The sequence below is a fragment of the Pipra filicauda genome, unplaced genomic scaffold (assembly GCF_003945595.2).
Source record: "Pipra filicauda isolate LSUMZ 115617 unplaced genomic scaffold, ASM394559v2 scaffold828_size71222_pilon, whole genome shotgun sequence".
NCBI lineage: Eukaryota > Metazoa > Chordata > Aves > Passeriformes > Pipridae > Pipra > Pipra filicauda.
Window position 1 is genome coordinate 52,120 of NW_024105007.1, and position 19,109 is coordinate 71,228.

The 19,109-nt window shown below is 52.5% G+C and overlaps 2 protein-coding genes across 2 annotated transcripts in view; both read right to left on the reverse strand.

Moving 5' to 3' along the window:
- The window catches only part of LOC113994445 (zinc finger protein 239-like), a gene marked incomplete at its 5' end in the record, with an annotated part of 44,909 nt that extends 42,091 nt beyond the window's left edge, over nucleotides 1–2,818 (reverse strand). The window contains one exon of the mRNA XM_039390472.1: nucleotides 2,715–2,818. Coding sequence (XP_039246406.1) covers nucleotides 2,715–2,818 — 104 coding nt within the window. The remainder of the gene's footprint in view (nucleotides 1–2,714) is intronic.
- Nucleotides 2,819–14,338: 11,520 nt separating this feature from the next.
- LOC113991286 (maestro heat-like repeat-containing protein family member 2A) lies at nucleotides 14,339–19,095 on the reverse strand. Its single transcript, XM_027727432.2, has 12 exons — nucleotides 18,933–19,095; nucleotides 18,373–18,467; nucleotides 17,769–17,918; nucleotides 17,420–17,574; nucleotides 16,924–17,059; nucleotides 16,705–16,839; nucleotides 16,321–16,497; nucleotides 15,900–16,055; nucleotides 15,358–15,459; nucleotides 14,989–15,091; nucleotides 14,632–14,691; nucleotides 14,339–14,545 (listed from the first exon to the last, which is right to left on the reverse strand). Exons 3-12 carry the CDS (start codon nucleotides 17,853–17,855, stop codon nucleotides 14,409–14,411), a joined length of 1,248 nt encoding a protein of 415 aa, XP_027583233.2. The 5' UTR covers nucleotides 17,856–17,918; nucleotides 18,373–18,467; nucleotides 18,933–19,095; the 3' UTR covers nucleotides 14,339–14,408.
- Nucleotides 19,096–19,109: the final 14 nt, after the last annotated feature.

Below are 19,109 nucleotides of genomic sequence, written 5' to 3' on the forward strand. Positions count from 1 at the left end.
AACAGTTCCCCGGGCAAGCCATGAGCAGCCAGTTTGTGCAGGAGATGATGAGGGAGATGGTGCCAAAGGCTTTCTGGAATTCCACAGAGACACATCCCAGCCTTTCCCTCAGCTGCTGAGCAGGTCCTTTGTCAGAGAAGGAGATGAGGTTGGTCAGGTAGGACCTGCCTTTCCCAACCCCACGCTGGCTGGGCCTGATCCCCTGGTTGTCCTGCCCCTGCCATGGGATGGCACTGAGGAGGATCTGCTGCATGGACTTCCCTGGTCCTGAGGTCAATGGGACAGGCCAGGAGTTCCCCAGATCCTCCTTTGGGCCCTTCCTGTGCATGGACATCCCATTTGCTTGTTGCCAGTCAGCTGGGACTTGTGCAGCACTGCTGGGGAATGAGTGAGAGTGGCTTGGCCAGCTCTTTCTCCAGCTCCCTCAGGACTCTTGGCTGCATCCCATGTGGGCCCAGGCACTTGGGGGGGGTCTCACTGGCAGAGCAGGTCACTGACCATTTCCTCCTGCATTGTGGGGGCTTCACTCAGCTCCCCATCACCAGCTTCCAGCCAAAGCCTGCCTGCCAGGTGTCCAAGGGGTCAGTTCTGCTGCCCCCTCCTTCCTTCCCCCACAATGGAAAACTCCCTCATTTTGGGTCCCTGTGCCCCAGACGGCTCCAACCACCACCTCACCTACCAGTCCCACAATCATGGAATGCTTTGGCTTGGGAGGGGCCTTTAAGAGCATCTCAGCACCCTCATAGAAAAGAATTCCTTCCTACTATCTCCTCCAACCCTTCCCTCTATCTGTGCGAAGCCACTGCCCCTTGTCCTGTCACTCCAGGCCCTTGTCCAAACTCTCTCCATCTTTCTGGTTGGCTCCCATCAGGCACTGGAAGGCCACAATCAGGTCATCACAAAGCCTTCTCTTCTCCAGCATGAACAATCCCATTTATCTCAGCCCTGAGATATTTCTGAACCTCCCAGAATCCAGGGGCCATTGGGACCCTGCAGAACCTCCTGCATTCCAGTGCTCCTTGTGAAACTGCAGGCTCTCCTGGAACCCAAGGATTCCTGGAACACTGCAGAGCTCACGGAACCAAGGGGCCACTGTCCCACTGCAGCTCCTTCTGAAGCACAAGGGACCCTGGGACAATGGGAAATCTCCGAGAATCCAAAGGGCATTTGGGGACTGCAGGGCCTCATGGAACTAAAGGAACCTTTGGAGACTGTGGAAGCTCATGGAATCAAGGGGCCATTGGGACATGTGGGGCCTCCTGGAAGCAAAGGAACCCTGAGAATTTCTGTGGGAACAAGTTAAGGCAGCAGCAGCTGCATTCAGTTAATCAGGATCCAAAAGGAGTGTTTTGGCCTTGACTGGTGTTTTCCATCCAGAGAGGGCTGTTTGCCAAAGTGGAAACCACTTGGAACGCTCTGCATGGCAGCCTGTGTTTTTCTCTGGTGGCTGAACACAGCCAGCACATGAGGGGAGGGGAATGTGTGGGATCAGGGCACTGCTTTGGGGCCATGCTGGGAATTCCAGTGGACTAAAAGACAAAGCCCAGTCGCTGTTTCCAAAGGAACCCCAATGAAAGGGGGACACCGGAAAGATGGGCGGACAAGTCCTGAAATGGAACTCTGTGTGTGCAGCCTCATTTTCTCCTTCAGCAATCACAGGAGAGGGGGCAAAAAGTGGGGGTTGGGACCCCTAAAGTGTTCAGGGGGGGAAACTGGGGATTGAGGGGACAATGGGAAAGTGGCAGGAACAGGGAGAAGGGTGGAAAAGGGAGTGCGGTCTGGCCGGTCTGACTGTCCCATGGGGGTCTTTGGGCACAGGGGGGCTTGGAAAAAGGGGTGGCCCCCCTGAGCTCCCAACATCCTGTGGGGTGCTGGGGGCTGCAGGATCCAATCTCAGCCTTGGATCATGCCAACATTTTCAGTTTAGAGGAATTACAGAGGGTGTGACTGAACCACTTTAGTCCCCCAGGTTTTAATAATGGCAAATCAGATCTATTGAGAGAAGTGAATTATTTAGGGTTACAAATGATCAGACAAAAGATCTTCATCACAATTAATTACTGCACAACAGAAACACTAAAACTACCAGGAGTACAGGATAAGATAGGACAGTGCTCTACACTAAAGCAATTGTTGAAGCAATTCTACTCAAGTTGGCAAAAAAGCAATAATTCTCAATTAGAGATGGATGGAACTCCCCCAGACCAACGCTCGTGGGGAGATATCTGCTCTCAACCTCCAGCAGTGACCTTGGAGGGTCCCCAGCCAAGGCAGGAATCTCCACACACACCCCCCACACAGGAAGGGTTCTCTTGGAAGAAGTTGCCCCTGGGAAAGGGGACTGGTCCTTTGTGGTCAAAAGGGTTGGACTGACAGTCACTGGACTCCAGGGGTTGCCTCACCATCAGGGGGTTCATTCGGGGTGGAAGCAGCGGCCGAAGCTCCTCCTGCAGTCGGGGCACTGGTAGGGCTTCTCTTACTGGTGGGTCCGTTGGTGTTTGGTCAAGGTAGAGCTGTGGGGGAAGCTCTTCCCACACTCCCCACACTTGTAGGGCCTCTCTCCAGTGTGGATGCGACGGTGGGTGACGAGGTGGTAGTTGTGCTTGAAGCCCTTCCCACAGTCAGTGCAGCGGAAGGGCCTCTCATCCGTGTGCGTCCGCTCATGCCTGCAGAGATGTGAGATGGTCTGAAACCTCTTCCCACATTCCAAGCACTTGTAGGGCCGTTCCCCAGTGTGGATGAGTTGGTGGGTGCTGAGGCTGGAGCTGTCCCTGAAGCTCTTCTCACATTCCCCACACGTGTAGGGACGTTCCCCAGTGTGGATGAGCTGGTGTCGGATCAGGTTGGAGCTATTCTTGAAGCTCTTTCCACAATCATTACACATGTAGGGCCATTCCCCAGTGTGGACACGCTGGTGTTTGAACAGGTGGGAGCTCTGGTTGAAGCTCTTCCCACATTCCCCACACATGTAGGGACGTGCCCCAGTGTGGATCTGCTGGTGTCGGATCAGGTGGGAGCTGTTCTTGAAGCTCTTCCCACATTCCAAGCACCTGAGGGGCTTCTCTCTGCTGGGAGGCTGCTCAGGGACCACCAGGTCAGAGCCCCTCCTCAAGCTCCGGCCGCCTTCCCGGCACAGGCTGGCTCTTTCCTCCTCAGAGCACCCTGGGATGGCTTTGGAGCCCCTCCTGCGGGGGGATCTCCGGCCCTTTTCCTCCCCGCTGCCTTCCTGCGCCGGGGAGCCCTTCAAAACGGCCTCTCCCACCAGGGTCTCACGGGGGGATTTGTCCTCCGGGCTCTCCGTCCTCACCTCGGGGCCTGGGGCAGGAAGCAAGAAGGACAGGCAGGGGATTTGCCTCCGGCCCACAGGGAAGGCCAAGGACATCCCCCCAACTCCGGCCCCGGCAGGACGGCGGCGCCAGCGGGGTTGTCCTGCAGCCGGGGCCATGCTCGGCTGACAGAGCCAGCACAACACCCGCCCAAAGGGACACTGACTTCCTCCTCACCTGCCTGGGGGGACCAAGGCATCTTCCTCTTCCTCGCAGCCTCCTCCTCCATCCGCCCAAGCTTTGGGAAGGACAAATCCTGATGGGGGGGAAAACAAGGGCTGAGCGCGTTGGCTTGGGGGTTCCTCCTGCCCAAGTCCATCTCTAGAACTCACCAGGCATCCTGTGACCAAAAAAACCTCCAAACACCAAGATTCAGCCCAGAAATCCCAAACCAACATGATTCAGGTAAAAAACCTCTTAGAAATAGCGAGATGAACCTCCTCACAAACTACAAAAAGTTAAATTTAAGCGAAAAAATACACAAAATATGAAGATTCAAACCAAAAAAAGGTGTTTAATTGGGAGGATGAGGGGAGTGAGGTCACTTCATGAGCACTTGATTGAGTTGCAATATATTAATCAAAAGCTGTATTAATGTAGTGTCACTTAAATCTCTCCAGGGCTGTTCCTCCAGGTTCTCTGGCCCCCTGCCAGTCCAGGGCTGTTTCTCCAAACCACCAAACCACGTGTGCCAAACGCCCTGGTTGGTCAGTGCCGGCTGGGGGAGCGGGCACTCGCTGAGGGGATGAGAAAACTGCACCCAGGGCTGGGCTGAAAGAGGCTTCAGCACCACTTCTGATGGCCCAGGGGCAGCATCTGGCTTCTCCCAAACAGAGAGAGGGCACTTGTTCCTCTGCAGGGAGTCAAGGGCAGGAGGGTGACTCCTGCTGCATGGATGGAGTGGCAGAGGATCCCTTGGGTCCCCAGAATGGATCAGCACTCGGGGATACAAACTGCCCTGGGGCTCAGGATGCAGCTGCCAGCACAGATTTCCCTGCAAAGTCTGCAGTGAGTCAAGCTCTGGAGAGCAGGTATGCAGGGACCTAAGGGGATTACGCTTTTCTAACACCACACATTTACACACTAACCTTGGAGATAGATATGGACAGACATCTCTATCACCCTGGGGATAGAGCCTCAAGCATGTGCTGCCATAGGAATGGGAATCACAGAATCAGCTGGGTTGGAAAAGACCTCCGAGATCATCAAGTCCAACCCTGGATCCAACCCCGCCGTGCTTCCCAGACCATGGCACTGAGGCCACATCCACTCTCACCTTCAACACCTCCAGGGACGCTGACTCCACCCCCTCCCTGCCCAGCCCATTCCAAGGCCTGATGACTCTCTCAGCAAAAAATTCCTTCCCAATATCCAACCTAAGCCTCCCCTGGCACAGCTCAAGACCCAGCCCTCTTGTCCTACTGCTGCTTCCTGGCACAACAGCCCCACCCCCACCTGGCTCCAACCTCCTGGCAGGGACTTGCAGACAGTCAGGAGGTCTCCCCTGAGCCTCCTCTTCTCCAGCCTCAACACCCCCAGCTCCCTCAGCCTCTCCTCACACCACTTGTGCTCCACTCCCTTCCCCAGCCTCGCTGCTCTTCTCTGCACCTGCTCCAGCCCCTCCAGGGCCTTCCTCAACTCAGGGCCCAGAGCTGGACACAGCACTCCAGGGGTGGCCTCACCAGCGCTCACTCCAGCCCAACAATCACTTCCCTGCTCCTGCTGACACACTCTTCCTCACACAGGTCCCTCTGCAGAGCCCTCCTGCCTTCCAGCACATCAACACACCCCCAGCTTGGGGTCACCTGCACATTTGCTGATGAAATGCCTGGTTCTGCATGAGCTGCAGATGCTCAAGGGGCAGCAGGACCAAGTCAGGGGCCTGGGGGGGCCTGGGGGGCTTTGGGGTGCAGGAGGGTCCCGGGGTAGCTGGGGAGGGGCTTTGGGGATTGGGAGTACAAACCAGGACAGACCATTACAGACCAGTACAGACCAGGACAGACCAGTACCTCCTCACTGCTCCCCAGATCTCTCCTGGAGCTGGGGCACGATGTTGTGGGACACCTGAGCCCCCCCCAGTGCCCTCCCAGTACAGCCCAGTGCCCCCAGTACAGCCCACTGTGTTCCTGTCCCAGGGTGCCAAGTGATCCCTCTTTGGGGGGGAGGTTGGAAGGGATTTGAGGGGGGGCTGGGGGAGATTTGGGGGGGAGGTTGGGGTGTTTTGGGTGCATTTTGGGGGGTTAAAAGGGGGTTTGGGAGGTCAAAGGGATCTGTAGGGGGAGGAGATTTAAAGGAAAATGGGGGTTGGAAGACATTTGGGAGGGGTTAATGATGTCTAGGGGGAAAGAGGAGGGGCAGCACCAGGAGCAGGTGAGTCCTGAGACCCCCTTGGGGTTTCCAAGACTTTCTTGGTGTTTCTAATTCCCCCCTTAACACCCTGAGACCCCCCTGGTGTCTCCAATGTCCCCTCCAATGTCCCTCTCCAAGGGGCTCTCCATGGCCATAATTCCCCCAATTCCACTGTCCCCATACCCCACCCCACTCTCCCCAAACCTCAACCCTGATGTCCCCAACCTTCCATCTCACCCCAGGAGCCCCCCTTGCTCCCTCTGACACCAAAATCATCCCCCCTCCCTGCAATGCTCACAGAAAGGCCAAGGGCATCTGGGGACATGTTGGGGACAGTCGGGGGGCTTTGGGGGGCACTGGGTGATTACTGGGGGATACTGGGACACACTGGGGGGAACCAGGGGGCACTGGGAGGGACTGGGGGGTTACTGAGGGACACTGGGAAGGCTCTGGGAGGGACCAGAGGTGAACTGGGGCACACTGGAGAGGAGAACTGGGGAGTTACTGGGGGATTACCAGGACACACGGGGGAACACTGGCAGGTTACTGGGTGCTCACTGCAGGATCAGTGGGCCATACTGGGGGGCAGTGGGAAGTCACTGGGACACACTGGCTGGTCACTGAGGGGGTTACTGGGCCATAGTGGGGGTCACTGGGAGGTCACTGGGATATACTGGGGGCACTGGGATCCCCTTACCCAGATGTGGTACATCTCCCCCCCCAGATTTTGGGGGGCATCCCTAGGACCCCTCCCCTGGGGGCTGGGGGACCCCCTGAGCCCACTGCTGGGCTTTAGGGGACCCCCCAAAATCCCCTCAAAACCTCTGAAATGCCCCCATCGACCCATCAAAACCTCCTCAAGGACCCCTCAAGTGCCATCAGAGACCTCATCCCTCCCCAGCACCCCCTAAACCCTCTCACTGACCCGCAAAACACACCTGGGACACCCCCAAGCCCATTCAAGGCCCCCCCCAGTCTCTCTCAAACACCCTCAAAACCGTCTGCGACCCCTTAAACCCCCTAGAACCCCCAAAACTGCCTAAAAGGTCCCCGCAAAGACCCCCAGGACCCCCAAACCTCCTCAGAGACCTCTAAAGCCCACCTGGGACCCCCCAGATCTCCTCAGAAAACAAACCCCCATCAGAGACCCCCAATCTCTATCAGGGACCTTCAAACTCCCCCCTGAGTCCCCTCAGGACACCGAACCCCCTCAGGGACCCCTCACAAAGACCCCGGGAACCCCCGAACCCCCGCGCTAAACCCTCCCGAGCCCTCCAGCCTTTCCCCCCACAGCCGCGCTCCCCGCACCCCCGAGGGGATCCCCAGACCCCGCTCTCGCCGCCCCCCCAGCACTCACAGCTCAGCGCAGCGGACGCCGCCTCTTCCCCGCTCGTTTCCACGCGGACAAAATGGCGCCCGCTCTGCGCGCGCATCGTCCTTAGAAACTCGCCCCGCAGCCAATCAGCGCGCGGCCTCGGCTCCTGCCCGCCCTCTTTGGGCTTCCGCCCCGCGCGGTGCATTGTGGGAGTTGTAGTCCTTGCGGCGAGAAAGGATAGGACTTTTGGGGTTTAGTTTTTCTGGTTTCTTTTATTATCTCATTTTTCTTTCTTTCGTTTCTTTATTTTTTTTTCTCCTTTTTTTATTCCCCTTTTTTCTTTCTCTTCTTTCTCTTTTTTTTCTTTTTTTTTGTCTTTTTTCTTTGTTCTTTCTTTTTGGGTTTTTTTCTCATTTTTTCCTGTTTTTTCTTTTTTTTATTCTCTAAAGTCTAGACAACTTTAGGAATAAATTTAAAAGCCAACACAGTGCCACACATGTAGGATGTGAACGTAAGGAAATAGTAATGAAATCTCTGGTAAGACTCCACTCATACTGTGCTCAGTAATACTTACCACATCACAAAAATCTGCTTTTTTAAAAATGTGAGAAGACAGTTGATCCTAGGAATAAAAGTTATGAGCTGTGAAGACAAGAACAGAAAAGGTCTCCTTCTGAAACAGTCACAGAAAAGGCAAATAACTGAGACACAAATATGAAGTGATGAAAGGGAGGTCACACAAAGAAATATTTCAGATATATGCAGAAGAATTACAAGCATTGCCCCATTCTTACTAATTCCTCTTGCTTTATTTGCTGTGATAAATAGCAAAACTCCCTGCCTAAAACTGGGAGAATTTTACTCATTAATACACTACAGACTACGGAGAGTTTGTGTGCCAGTTCTGCTTCTCACTCGTTCAGTAAAGCTGAGCAGAACTTCTGATTAGACAGAAATCCCAAGTGGCTGCAGACTGGGCTAGAAGGGAGCAAATCACCATGAAACACAAAGTCCCAGCGCTCCCTGTGAGTGCAGAAGAGCAGGGACGGTGTCAGCAAAGACATCTCCTGAGAGGAACACAAACTGAACTGAAGTCCACTTTTCTTCTTTCTTCTATCAAAGTTATTTGGGAGACAGTTGTGACAGGTTTTCTATAAAATGCAGGTAGAAGGCCAAATCTTGATTTCCTTGACTTTTGCTTGACTGACTTATTTGGGCACTTTTTCTTTCCCTCACTTCAATTATATGGCAAGACAGCAGAGAACTCTGGGAAAAGGTTTCTTTAACCCAAGTTGAAAATTAGGAGGTTATCCTTAGTTTGAAAAAAAATTGTGATCTTGGCTTATTTTGCATAAAGGTTATATTACCTGATGATAGCAAAAAAGCCAACAAACAACATCAGAAATCTCAGACATTAAGGTATGTTTGGCAAGTATCATTACTATGGAAAAGAATAAACTGCTGTATCTTCCCTTTCTCTCTCCTTTTCTCTCTTCACTCTCAGTGGCCTTTGTGTCTCATTGTCTCAGAATTTTGCAGGGATTTACATTTTCCACACCTTACAGCACAAGGATATCCCCTTTCACATGGTATCCAAGCTACTGTTTGGTTGGAAACAAGCTATATGAAGGAAAAATATTTTAATTATGCAAAGGGTTTCAAGAATTCAGATATAAAATTTCAGATTTTTAAAATTCATTTTCGAAACTACAGAGAAAAATCCCACAGAGAAATTTTTAACTGTAAATAAATATATACAGTGTAAATAAAGAAATGCATGTTGGAAAAAAAATTGTCTCATAATTGTAAAACAGTGATCAGCAGTAACTTCACAATGGAACACTCCTTTGTCCTCTGTCACTCTCCCTTTTGTACAATGTTCCATCCAGTTCCATCAAGTACTCCCCACAATGGAAATTTCTGAAACAGCATTTTTTTTCTTGTCCTTGAAAAGAGAATGCTCCATGTTCACACTCATTAAAAGGCTGTGATTTTGTATCTAATGAGATCTCTCTCACTCTTTGATCAAACAAAACTTCTGTCTCAGTGAAATCTTGGCCGCTGAAGTAAAACATAAAATTTCTTCTTATTTTAGTGGCACCCAGATTTCATTGAATGATTTACAAAGTGTGAAGGCACTGAACACAGCCCAGTGTAAAATCACCATTACACTCATCATTTACCATGCAATGGAATTGTAGAGCATTTAAAGAGTCATTGTAATAAACACCACAGTAAAGCAAACAGACATTGTCCTAGTATGGAAGATTTCTTTAATAACTCTCACTGCTAATTTAATTCTACTTAAACACACATATCCCTAGGGAATGCCACGTGCTTTTCAGCAGGATTTTATGTGCAAATTAGGATAACACGTTTTCAGAGCATTAGCTAAAGGGAAGCACGAACTAAAACCTATTTAACCAATGAGGTATTGCTTTTAAACTACCACAAGGTGATAAAAAAGATAATTTCAAAGCTCTAAGTTTTCTAATCGTAATCAACAACAATCTAATCATGAAAGAAAGTCTATTTGAATGGCTGTCATAAACCTGTGCACAGCCTTGCTTATCTTTAAAGATCCTTTACTTTGTCATTTGGTAACATTTTCACTACCAAATTTTGCTGTGCAAAATTAAAATGTGGCACTGCAATTAGAAATAACATTGTCTTACTGCTCAGTCTTAAATGAGCAGTGAAACTCAGATGCAGTTTTACTATTATATAACAAAGTATATTTGTTAATATTAGGTGCAACTTGACAATAAAATTGGAAAAGTCTAAAATGTGCTGGAAATTGACCTTTTCCTTATTTCTCAGTCATCTGTCACACAAACTCTGTATTGGATTTATTCACTTTCCTAAAGTCTTTCTGCTGGTTTGGACCCAAACCTAATCCATCTGTTTGCAAGCAAACTGTTTCAGTTTAACTGTATCTTTGAGTTCTGTGGGATTTCTCTTTTCTTTGTTTTTGTTTTCCTTTTCCTTAAAATGGCATGTAAGTCACTCTACACTATTCTTACTCAACAGCTACACCTACACATCTCTCAGGATCAAGAGTTGTTGGGCTCTCACATTAGAATTCAAAACTGCCTTAAATTAATTGTTTCCATTGGCATTTATTCAACCAAAGCTGATTCTCCAGGATGGGCATGAAAAGGGAATGCAAAAGGGAGACACCTACACCAGCTAGAAATGGAAAAGCTTCCTTGACAAAAAAAAAAACCAACCCAACAACCAACCAAAACAAAACTACAGAACAAAACACTCACAGTGTTCAGGGTGTATTTGCTCAATTCTCTCATTTCCAATTGTTATGAAGAGAACAGCCAGAGGGGTTTAGAGCCTCAGTCACTGTAAATCAGCACATTGGAACTGACTGTCTTACAACTAAAGAACTTGGTGGATTCTGGCTCAGTGTATTGCCAGTGGTTTATGTTACTATTATTAAACAAATTCTCTAAGTCTATCCAGTGAGTGCTCCTTGTCAGCACTTCCAACTTCTATTCTAAAACAGGTTACAAAATGCAGGTGAGTGTCTCTATATTCTTGGACAAGATTACCTGTCCCTGATAGAATACACCACCATTCACAGAAAAATAATTAAGTATATAATACACCTCTCACCTTCACAATATGATACCTACACAACTGTTTTCATTCTCTAGTTCTTAAAGTTAACCATGTGACAAATTAGAAGCCAAAAAGAACAATTTTGTTAGGAAGAACTACTAATCCAAACATATTCTTCTGAACTTCCAGTCCTCAGCTGAGATAATAAATAATATTTTGTTCAACAGAGTGTTTGTGGAATTGTTACATGCACAGAAAAAGCACTTTTTCATACTCACCTCCTGGAGGCCTGACAATTGTTACAGCATCACTTATCAAGCTGCCCTGGCTGTTGGATCCATTCACTTGCACTGTGGAGTTAGAAAATGGAATCAGGCCTTTAATGGTGCCCACACATTGAATTTCCTGCTGCTGCAGAACATCTGAGTGTCATTTACCACAGAATAATGAGTGTTATCTGTTAGGAAAAAACAAGAAAGGGGGGAGAAGAACAAATGTTAGACCTTGTGTCTGCTACAATTCACTGCCTTTAGGAACTAAGTCTTATTCCTACTCAAAAGAAGACTTGCTATTTATACCAATAACACTCACTCACACAAAATTCTGGCTATTGGGGAGAAAAAATATTATTCATCATTTCTCCTGCTTTTGGCAACAGTTTATGGTACTTATAAAACTTGGAAAATAAACCAACCAACACATGGAGCAACCATGCAGTTGCAGAGCTGACTGCTCTGCACTGCAAACAGGAGCCAGCTCTCAGAAATTACTGATCTTCTAGAAAAGTTGTGGGATAACTGCAAATTCCAAACGTTGCTGTTAATTCTTGTGCCTGTGATACACTGGTAACAATTTCTGAATTCACCAGAAAAATGCTCCCCTTAGGAGTTTATAAGCTAACTCCATTGCACACAGCAGAAAAAGTCCCCTGCAGTAACACCTGCTTTCCAGCATGGCCTGCAGTCCCCTCACAGGTAAAAGGATTGGAAGCATTCAGTTGATCAGCTGAAATCATCAGAGGACACCACAGCAACCTCCATGTCCTTTGCAAACCTTTTAAGATCTCAAACTTAAGATAAGACAATATTCTGCCCCACAAAAATAAAGAAACCCTTTCCAAAATACCCGGTAAGACTAGAAAATAAAATAAAATTGTATGTCAGGTAACAATTTTTTTCAAATCAATGAAGAGTTAACTCACATATCTGAGAGCAAAGCTGAGCTCATTTAAAGATTATTCTGTATTTTGAACATAGAAAGCACTCTATAAATGATTAATATTATTACTACTGTTCATCATTCCACGGAGAGCTCTCACAGTGAATCAAAGGAAATTCTCTGTTACAAACAGCAGCAGAATCACACAAGTCTAAGATCACAGGTATGAGAATGAGATTAAACAGTGTATAACTCTTAAAAATATTGTAAGTGAAGTCAGGCATTGTCACAGGCAACAGATTGAATATTCACATCTGAGCCCTCTACAAAACCTAGATAAGACAGAATTACAAAAAAAAACCAGAAAATCAATGTTTTAATTAATTTTTTAAGGGAAACTCCTCGGATTTACAAATTTTTATTTGGGTTTTAAATGAACTGTTAAAACTGAAATGTCATTAAATGTGAAAACGGTTTTCCAATCTCCCCTATTTCCATGATGTGCTCTAACACGTGTGTGTGCAGCACATTTCAGTCCTGCTCACAGGACATTTTACCACAGATGAGGGATCTGGATTTTCTTCTAATTTGGGGATTCCTACAAACAATCTCTGATTTACTTACGGTGCAAGTCCATGCCATTCCATTATTTTGGTGTTCACAGAGTGGCACAAAGGGTGCTTTCAGTGATTCTTCTGGTAACAGATGACAAACTTATTTTCTGAGGTTTTGTTGAGGGGGGGCAGTTTTGTAAAACTCTTTGTAAACCTGCCTTGTAGCCCAGTCTCTTATTGCTCAAATTCTCCCTGGATGACACCGTGCCACAGCACCAGAGCACCCGGACAGACTCCAGCAGGGTGAAGGTGGGATGGTTTCATGGAGCCTGATGGATTCACTTTGGATTTCACTGAAGTTTACACAAGCCCCAGACCCCGTTTTAGATACAGCAATGAAGGCAAAACTTCTTATCCTGCCAGAAGAACCACCACGTTTCACACATTCCACACACAGAATCCTGCAGGAGCAAAGTTATTTTGTCTGACATTACTCTGATGGACCCAGGCTGCTCAACCAGCACCACAAAAATGCATCCACAGTCCTTGAACTCAGCTCTTCAATTGTACCTCAAACCCTCCTTCTGCACCTTTGTGAAACTGTCCCTGGGTGTGATTTGGGAGCAGATACAACCCAGCATACCTAGGTAGCCTCATCTCCTCAGATGGTAAGATTGATGGGGAGATAGACAACAGGTTAGCAAAGGCATATAGTGCTTTTGGAAAGCTTCATAAAAGAGTTTGGCGAAACAAATACCTGAAGAAAAGTACAGAGATCAGTGTTTACAGAGCCATAGTGCTGTCTACTCTCTTATACGGATCTGAATCATGGGTCATCTACTGCCACCACCTGCATCTCCTAGAACGCTTCCATCAACGCTGCCTCTGCACAATCCTAAACATCCACTGGTCAGATTATGTGACCAATACATCTGTTCTTGAACAAGCAGCAGTCACAAGTATTGAGGCCATGTTGCTGAGAACACAGCTGTGCTGGGCAGGGCACGTCTCCAGGATGAAGGACCAACCACCACCTCCCTAAGATCCTGCTTTATGGTGAACTTGCCACCAGCTGCCGCAAGAGAGGAGCCCCAAAGAGAAGATACAAGGACTCCCTGAAACAACATCTCAGCCTTGGCCATATTGATCACCATAACTGGTCTACTCTGACCTCCAGTCGGGAGGTCTGGAGACACACCATCTATAACTCAGTTGTCTCCTTTGAGAACGCAGCAGGATCACTCTTGAGGAGAAAAGACAACGCAGAAAGAACTGTGTCTTGCAGAATATACCACCTAAGGAGTCTTTCTGCTGTGCCTTTTGCAACAGAACATGTCTACCTCATACTGGCCTTTTCAGCCACCAACGCTCTTACAACAAACTTGGGTAGTGCCCTCCCCAAATCTTCGTTTGCGAAGCCCAGCCATGATGAGTATTCTTACTGGATATAACTGTGCTATATGTACATCTATATTTTTGCTCTAGCTCTGCTATTTGGTTTTTTTTTTCTCTCTGGGAAGTAAGCTTTTTCCCTGGGTCTCGGGGACTTGGCGGGAAGCCAGGTCCAAACCAACACATGGCTGCAGCACAGGGCTTGCTGCTGTGCCACCTCCTGGGGTGCTGGGCCTGGGAGGACACAGGGGTCACAGAGTGGGGCACCGTGTGGGGACACAGGGATAACTGTGGCTGCCCAGGCTGGAGAAGAGAAGGTTTTGGGGTGACCTTGCAGCCCCTTCCAGTGCCTAAAAGAGGCTCCAAGGGAGCTGAAGAGGGATTTTGGACGAGGGCCTGGAGTGACAGGACAAGGGGGAATAGCTTCACACCGGCAGAGGGCAGGGTGACATTGGCAGTGGCCCTGAAATGGGGTGAGAAGGCTCGGGCAGCAGCTTGTCCTTTAGCCAAGGCGGCTTCTCCCGGGGAAAGCCCCAGCCAGGGCTCAGCTTGTCCCACAAGCCTGGGGCCAGGGGTGCTGAGGGGGGAGCGTCCCGCTGCCTGCGGGACAGCCCAGGAAGGACACGGTCGGCTCGGCACACTCAGCGCCATGGACTGAAGGACACCAGGGCTTTGGGCACGTTGTTGCAGCTTTATTCAGCCCCAGTCCTTTAGCCAAGGCAAGCTGCACCTCTGCCGGGCTCACGGCCAGCAGCAGCGCAGTGCTCGCAGGAGGCCTCTTGGTCTTTGCTGCACGCAAGGACTCCTCAGAAGGGAGGTTGTCCGAGCTGCCAGGGAGCTGACAGAGATGTCCCAGTCATTCTCCAAGGGCTGAAGTGCTGTGAGGGAAAGAAACAGAGCCCAGATAAAAACCCCCGTCTGCAGAGAGCCTCTGGATTCCCGACAGACCACGCTCCCCACTCACCGCTCAGGATGTCAGCCTGACTGTCTGTGGTCTGCTCCCTCAGGCGCCGTGTGATGAGTCCTGGGCACAGAGCTCCATTAGCCCCTGCTCCCCAGCCTGCTCCCAGCAGCAGGGCCCCCAGTCCTCCCCTCCTCCCCCTCAGCAGGGCTGAGCCCAGGAGCCCCCAGAAGCTCAGGGCAGTGGGACTGAGCAAGGCGGCCACCAAGCCGTGCTGTGTGGGCAGGGCTGGCAGAGGGAGGCAAGGCCCTGCCCGGGGTGGCCGGGGCTGGGGCAGCCCCAGGACTACCCCTCGTTGCTGGGGCAGCAGTGGCACAGGGGCCAGGCTGCTCCAGAGGGACCGCAGGGGCTGGCACTCACCGATGAACCTGACGGCCGCCAGGCGCACGTTGGCCTGAGGGTCCTGCAGGTAGGGCAGGCTCTGGTGGATGAAGTCTTCAGCCCTGCTCCTGCTCTTCTGCAGCTGCAGAGAGAACAAGGCATATCTCTCCAGGGTTGGGGCAGTTGGCTGGAGCAGTGCCTCCTGCCAGCACCCCCTGGGACGGAGAGGCCTCCCCTCCTGCTGGCTACAGGGAAGGGACAGGGGCCAGCAGAAGAGCCCCTGGGGCTCTGTTCTTGAGGGCAGCAACAGGGATGCAGCTCCAGGCTCTGCCCAGCTGCAGAGCCCCCAGCCCAGACATGGGATGGGAGCAGCCCTCCCCCAGCCCGGGCCCCTCAGCTTGTCCTTACCAAGCACGCTCCAAGCTCCCACAGCCGCTCTCTCTGCAGCAGGTGCTTGAGCGTCTTCCACTTCAGCAGCTCTGCAGCAGCAAGAAGGGCTTCCCTGGAGGCCTGCAGGACAGCATGAGCTCAGAGATGGCCCGGGGGCCTGGGCAAGGAGACATCATGGCTCTGTTCCTGGGGGATCCTGCCTTTAGGAAGCTGGGACATGCCCTAGCCCAAATGTCTGGGAGCCTTTTAGGGACAGCCCTGGGGGACAGGCATGGATGCTCAAAGGCCTGGCCTCTGACACAGCCTGTGGGGATGCCCCTGCTCAGGCCGTGGTGGTCACGGGCTGCTGCCGAGCCCTGCAGGAGCAGGCAGGGCAGGTGTTACACAGGGCCGTGCCAGCTTCTCCGGCCCTGCTGGCACTGGCTCCGCACGGACCTTCCCACGGGCTGTGCTGGGGGAGCGCTGCCCGCTGCCAGCAGCCCCTTGCCCCGATGCCCAGGAGCCCTGGGGGGTGTCAGCTCAGCCCTCTGTGTGTCAGGGCTCAGCCTTCAGCGCTGTACCTTGGCCACGCTGGGGACCTGGTCGTTCATGCGGAAGAGGAGAGGCACCAGTGCCCGCCACACCTCCTTCCTCATCCTCTTCTCATCCCTGCCGACCACCAACTGCAGCAGCTCTGCGAGCATGCGGATGGACAGCTCTCGCAGCTCGCTGCACTCCTGGCAGGAAGCAGGAAAAGGGAGCTTTGCAAACAGCAGCTCCCTGCCCACAGTGCAGAGGGCCGTGATCATGGCTGTGGGGAGGGCAGCGGCTGCGGCCTCACATCCCAGAAGAAGCAGCACTGGGCTGAATGGCCCAGAAGCCATCCCAGGAGAGCCCAGGGGAGTGGAGCTGGCTCCAAGTGCTGCTCGCAGGGCTGGGCTGCAGGGCAGCTGTCATTGCCCAGTGCCCATCTGAGGGGCTCAGACTCCACATCAGCCTTACCGAGTCAAAGAGGGGCAGGAGCCTCCCCACAAGCTGCACAGCGATGAAGCTGGCCTTGCTCTTCTTCAGCTGACGCAGAACGTTTTGCAAGGCCAGCAGGATCTTCATCTTGGCATCTTCGCTGCCAACTTGCAGGATCTTCATCATGCCCGGCAGGAAGAGTTCAATGTTTCTGGCCTGTAGAGAGAAGAGAATGTCCATTGGGTGAAGAGGGTCGTGCCTGAAAAGCTCCCCAGGCAGCCACCCTAGGCCCCACCGTGGCAGGGAGGGCATTTGGAGCAGTCACCCCACGTTCTGAGTCCCAGGCCAGGCCAAGCCACTGCTTTCCACACAGCCCCAGCCCCCGTTTGCTGACAGGGCTGCCCCTCACACCGCCCTGCTCACCATCTCGACTCTCTGTGACAGCCCAACGAGCCCTTCCAGCAGCAGCCTGGCCGTCCTCACGTTTGGACAGCCCTGGTGGCTCTCGAGGTCGGGCTCGTCAGCCAACTCCTCCCACTCAGCCTTCCTGGAGGACGACTGCAGGAGCAAACAGAGCCGTGAGGGGCCGGCAGAGCCTGCAGGGCTGGTGGGAGGGGACCAGGGCCTTTAGTGGTCACTCACAGCCATGGGCTGGGTGCGGGGGCCTTCTGTGGAGCAGCGGAAGCACTGTCTGTGCAGCAGGTTGGCAAAGTCCTCCAAGATCTTGGCCAGCGTCTCTGGCATGGAGGACATCAGCTCCCACAGCTCCGGCGCAGTGCTGGAAGGCAGAGAAGGCAGAGCACTGTCAGCAGGGCTGCCTCAGCCACAGGGCTGTGGCCTGGAGCAGCCCCCCAGAACCTGCCCCTTGGAGCCCTGGCTGCATGTCCCCGGGGGCCCTGCCCGCGTGGGCAGGACGGGGCTGAGGGCGTGTTCCCCGTGGGGCTGGAGCACCGTGCTGGCTCTGGGCTGGCTGGGCCAGCTTTGGCTGCTGTGAAGCAGGGCTGGAAAGCGTGGGGGGGTGGAGGGCCTGACTCTGCAGGCTGTCCCGCAGCATTCCTTGGCTCTGGCAGCCAGAGAGTTTTGGGGTCCCTCTCCCCACAGGGAACAAGCCCACCCTCAAGGCCGTCAGGGCCAGTACCTGTCTCCTTGAAGAGCCGCCTTGCACAGGAGGATGACCACTGTGGTGGGGTACAGGTTGGTCATCAGGCGAAGCAGTGACTCCGCTCTCTCCCACGCTGCCTGTGTGCTGCAGTATGGCAGGCTCTCAAGGATGCTGCTGACTATCTTGGGCGCCTGCAGGGGATACAGGTGAGGATGGCACTGCCCCCGGAGTGCAGCCATGTGCTCAGTTGCCCTTCCCATTCCTCTCTGCTGCCTTGAGGTGGCTTGGGGGGCCTGAGTCACCTGTGCTTGGGAGGGAGGGATGCAGGGAGGAACAAGACCCCAGAGGGCTGAAGGACACAACAATGCAGCCACAGGCCACTTACGTCCGTCAGCCAGACGTCCGGGTCCTCCAAGGCCACATCCAGCAGGCTGCTGGGCACCTGCTGGTCGAGGATGTTGGCATCTCCCATGGCCTCGATGGCCACAAGGATGACGTCTGTCCTCTCGTGGGACTGCAGGTATTTTCCAAAGGCCTATGGTAGCAAGGAAGGAAGAGATGTCACGCTGAGAGCCCTGATGGTGCTGCTTGGCTGAGCAGATCGAGGGGCCCTGGCCGGACGTGCCCACCACTGCTGACAGCAGTGCCCACAGCAAAGCTGGCAGCAGTGCCTGCAGTCCCTGCATGGCAAAAGATGAGCAGAGAGGGTCCTCCTGCTGGGGGAGGAGGGCTCATGGGCACAGGCTGCTGGCCCCACCGAGAACCAGGGACTTGCTGGTGGCCAGGAGTACTGGAGCTCCTGCTGGGGCTGAAGCTGCTGCTGGGCCACTGGAGTGCAGCCCTTGTGCTGTCCCTGCTCAAGGACGGCGGGAACCCTCTCCCCAGGGAGCTGAGTGCACGCCAGCCCCACTGCTGCGGGGTCCTTTGGCTCACACCAGTGCCCTGCTGGTGCCACGGACAGGAGTCCCAGCAAGGGCGCAGCTCCTTACCTTGGCACAGTCCCTGGGGCTCAGAGAACACAGCGCGGAGGTGGTCACGGCTTCCCGGTGGACTTGGTCTGCTCTGTCCTTTAGCCTGGATTCGACTGAACACCAGGGCAAACACACAAGAGTCAGGAAGGCAGAGCAGCTTTGCCAGCAAGCTCACCAAACCTCCCTGGCATCTGCTGGCAAGGAGGCAGGACAGGAGCAGTCCAGGATTTCGGGAGGGCATCAGGAACAGCTTCTTGCTACAGGCACTGGAGGGACCAACCAGGGTGGGGGATCTGCTCTTCCCCACCAGGGAAGACGTGGCTTTGGGACAGGGAAGTCAAGAGGGGCTTTGCCTGTGGGGCCCACAAACCAGTGGGCTGCAAGATCCTGAAAGGAAGGGGAGGAAGGAGAGCAGCAGCAAACAGATCCTGGCCTTGAGCAGAGCACTCAGCATCTGCAGCAAAGTGGCAGCTGGGAAGCTCTGGGAAGCAGCTGGGAGGGGCAAAGGAGATCAGGAAGCAGATCTATCAGGAGATAGAGCAGATGAAGCCCAACACTGCTCTGCCTTTTTTACTTACAGATGAACTCAGCCAGGGCAAAAAGAGCATGGAAAGCTGCACAGCTTGTCTGTTCCTCGGAGAACCGGAAAAGGATGAGACGCCCCAGCAGCTTTCCTAGGAGTGGGAGCTGGATCTCCCCAGAGCAGACAGGTCCAGCAGTGCCTCTTCTGACGTTGGCATTGGCCTGGATGAGGG